The 4127-nt window shown below is 32.6% G+C and overlaps 1 protein-coding gene across 1 annotated transcript in view; it reads right to left on the bottom strand.

The window, feature by feature from the left end:
- Positions 1 to 823, bottom strand: part of LOC135586287 ((S)-beta-bisabolene synthase-like) — an 11060-nt gene extending 10237 nt beyond the window's left edge. Inside the window, exon 1 of the mRNA XM_065159406.1 lies at positions 703 to 823. Within this exon, the coding sequence (XP_065015478.1) occupies positions 703 to 823 (121 nt within the window). The remainder of the gene's footprint in view (positions 1 to 702) is intronic.
- Between the last annotated feature and the right edge of the window lie 3304 nt (positions 824 to 4127).

Below are 4127 nucleotides of genomic sequence, written 5' to 3'. Positions count from 1 at the left end.
CATAGTCTCCATTTTTTACGTGGAAACTAAACCCGGGAGGTGGCGAGAGCCTATTGCCTCGTGTTGGAATTTATAAGAAAAAACATTCGGTAGTTGTAGTAGAAAAACAACTCTTAGCCACAACTATCCACTTTGTGGAGGTTATGCTCCTCTTTGCCATCCATCAATCGTCTGTCAATTTCCCGTAATTAAAAAAAAGGTTGCACGTGGATGTGCTAATCTCTTGTAGGAGGTGGGTGACTTCAATACGGGGAATCACATGTAACTGCAGCCTCAAATGAGATGTACATTTGGACTTAAAGGTTATAAAATTGAGAGAGTAAACATTTTTCAAGTAATTGTCCCAAGCTTAAAATATTATTTTTCATATCAGGAACATAATAAACATCTGAAATGTATAATTCCTTCCCATTATTAAGTTCAAAGAGAATTTTACCTTTGCCTCTTATTGGTCTTTAAGACAAATCACCAAATGTAATGTTTCCGTAATAACTTTTATCCATTTCTGAAAATAACTCTTTGATGCCACACATGTGATTTGAAGCTCCTGTATCAAGATACCATGTCATAGATTGATCCTCATTCAAATTATCATAACTCATTAGCAAAACTTGATTTTCGTTCTTTTCTTCCTCAACAAAATTTGCCCTATCACCTTGATTGTTACGATTATAATAACATTCATAAGAGTAATATCCATACCATTTGCAAACATAACATTGTATTTCAGACCGTTTAGAGTTTCTGCCATGTCCACGGCCTCGGCCATGTCCTCGACCATAACCTTGGCCTCTTTAGCTAGAATTTTCTCTAGCATCTTCATTATTTGAATATTCTTGATTGGTCTGATTTTTGCCTCCTCTTCCTCTTTGTCCTTGTTCTCTTCCTCTTTGAGAATTTGATTCTCCTTTATTTTCAAGAGCAAACTTAGCTTGTAGTTCTTGCTCCATAGTTTTGTCTTCTCCTCTTTTTGTAATTCTTTGTTCATGAACTTGAAGGGAACCCATAAGTTCTTCTAAAGATATTTTTTTCAAAACTTTAGATTCTTCAATCACAACAGCAATAAAATCAAATTTCGGATCTAGAGATCTCAATATTTTTTCTATTACTCTCTGGTCATTTACTTGTTCACCATTTTGTCTCATTTGATGAACAATAGAAATGATTTTTGAGAAGTAATCAGAAATAGTTTCAAAAGTACCTTGTTGTAATTTTTCAAACTCGGCTCGTAAAACTTGTAGACAAAGTTTCTTTACCTTATCAACACCACCAAATGCTTTTTGAAGCATTTCCCAAGCCTCCTTTGAAGAATTTGCTGGAGTGATGATCTCGAACATTGTATCATCAAGCCCTTGGTAGATCGTGAACAAAGTCTTTTTCTCCTTCTTCTTTCTTTGTTTGAGTTGTTTTCTTCCTTCTGCATTCATTGCTCCTTCTTCTGCTGGACTTGGTTCAGCAAATCCATCTTTTATAAACTCTCATACATCTTGGGAGCCTAGAAGAACCTTCATTTGGAAGCACCATATGTCATAATTTTCTTTTATCAATCTAGGGATCTGGATTTGGATGACACTTGAGGAAAAGGTCATAGCTTAACTTATGCTCTGATACCAAATGTTAAACTTGATAGGAAGAGAGGATAGAGATATCAAACAGAGGAAGAATAGGACAAGCTTAAATCTTCTATATTTCTCTCAAGAAAATACTTTATAATTTCAGAAACTCTATTTCTCGTGACCCAACATATGAGATTTATATAGTCCCCAAAGATACATTACATTAATTGTATTCAAGATGTTCTTTTTCAAGAAACCCTTTCAAGAACCAATAATCAATTTGACTTATCCTTTTATAGACTTTTAATCAATTTTTTCTTTTTAATGTAATGAATCATCCTCTTGATGCAATGAACCTTTCTTTTGATAAAATCACTTCTTTCTGTGCGTCTTTCCTATTAAATTATGGCAACTCTTTAAATCTTCTACAGAGAGGTGTCTCGAGGTCGAGAGACACTTGCGTTGTTAATGGTGGTTTAAGATCGGCTGATACACTAGGTTATTCCTCGTAAAAGAGATGGCTTCATCAAGAATGATCTCCACATGAGTCCCAAGATAGGCTGCGTTGTACAAGCTTAACAGTCCTTTCACATCTTTGAACTTGTTAAAGACAACTAAAGAAATACATAAGATTTTCTGTTTTGAGAAAAAAACAAACAGTCATATTATCAAAATTAATTTACCGTTTTAAGTGATTACTTAATAATCAATACAATGACTTTTGTGTGTGATTTTTATGTCTATTTAACCAGAGAAAATATTTTTGGTACTGCCAACGTCTGTGTGAATTAAAAAAAAGATGATTAAAGAAGATCGTATTGTTTTGGATCACACATACAAATACTGCTTGGGGACACATAATATCCTTGTTGTCAATATCAGCATCATGGATTTGACTTAATGCGTCGCTTATTCCCGTTTGAAAGTGATAATCCAATCCAAGAAGCTGGATTGAATCAGTCAGTTCCATGGTCTGCAGTAGATCAGTAGTATGATTGAACATGCTCTTTACTTGCCCCCTCAGCTCTTCAACTCTCTATTTCATCCTTGCATCACAACTCTGCATCATCAATGAATATATATATATATATATATATATATATATATATATATATATATGCACATGTACACAGGCACACACATACTCATAAAAACATAGCAAAAGTATTATCTAAGATATTCCAGACATATATTTTGGCCATAGAATCGTAATATGATTAAATCGGAATATTATTAAGATATTAGCCATTCTACTTTAAAACCATTTTAGAAAACATAACAAGTACTAATATACAATTTTATATACCATACATCTCATTGAATTTAAATATCATATATAGAGATTTGGTTTTCTTTACTACAATGAGAAAGGATGTACAATGGCATCTAATATTCTGTATTACAAAGCAAAACAATTATATTAATTTCTCATAATTAATTTTTTCTGTGATTGCATTAGTTGGATTATGTAGATCTACATGTTAATTGAAAGTGATTCATTGTACGATTGTCCTTTGGATTGGTTGGACAACGTGTTGGGATTGTCAAGGAAGATAGTAGCCAATTTGATCTTGATTTCTTTTATCTCTAATGACAATGCATGTATAATTACATCAGTGTAAACTGCTTTCTCTAACTATCACATCAATCTAATTTCTATATAAGAAAATAAAAAATATTATAAGCCTTCCCATCGTCCACATTGCTTGCATGATTCAATTAATCTATGTCCCCATCAGCTGGATCAGCTCTACATAGCTGAGTGTGATTCATTGGACGTGTTGTCCAACATTTGTACTAGATTTCTTAATATAGTATGATTTAAGGAGTTCAGCAAAACTTTGATAATGCAATTGAGTGACACATGAAATGCTTTTTAGGTGATAAATAGAAGGAATATTGAAGACAACGTTTAGAGATTATCTATTAAATTTCATTTATGTTCCATCTCATATAATGGAAGAAGGTATGCTATTTTTTTTATGTTATCATATTTCTACTACGAGAGAAATCAATGCAAAATTTAGTATGAAAAATATTTATATGATATAAAATACAGGAGATTATATTATGACCATACCTCATGTGAAGTAAATATCATTCATGATATGACCAATTATTGCAGTAGCTTGGACAATCTTTGGGAAACTAGTAATCCACTCAAATGCCTCCTTAGTTGCTATTTCTCCCATTCCAACGAAAGAAGCACATTCCAGTATAGGATATGTTGAACTTATGAGGGAAATAGGTAGATATTTTTCCAAAGTTGGCACGCAATGTTGAGCACTCCATTTGAATTCATCAAAATAAGCTTCAGATAAATCTTTCATCTGTACCCAAGTAAAAGAAAACCATTCCTTAATGTTTGTAATTTATGAGTAGTGTCTATGAGTAGGACAATCTAAGTTCAATACTATCGCATCTGAAAAGTGAAAATAAGAAGAATAAGAAGAATATTATAATCTCATCACTCATCGCTTCCTTTAGATAGGTTATGCGATATTTCTCACTAGAAGTCAATAAATCTTCAAACTCTTCAAAGGTGTGGATTAGATTTAGATAATAATCCTT

This window comes from Musa acuminata, chromosome BXJ3-7, assembly GCF_036884655.1.
Source record: "Musa acuminata AAA Group cultivar baxijiao chromosome BXJ3-7, Cavendish_Baxijiao_AAA, whole genome shotgun sequence".
In the NCBI taxonomy this organism is placed as follows: domain Eukaryota; kingdom Viridiplantae; phylum Streptophyta; class Magnoliopsida; order Zingiberales; family Musaceae; genus Musa; species Musa acuminata.
This window is presented reverse-complemented; position numbering and strand designations above follow the sequence as displayed.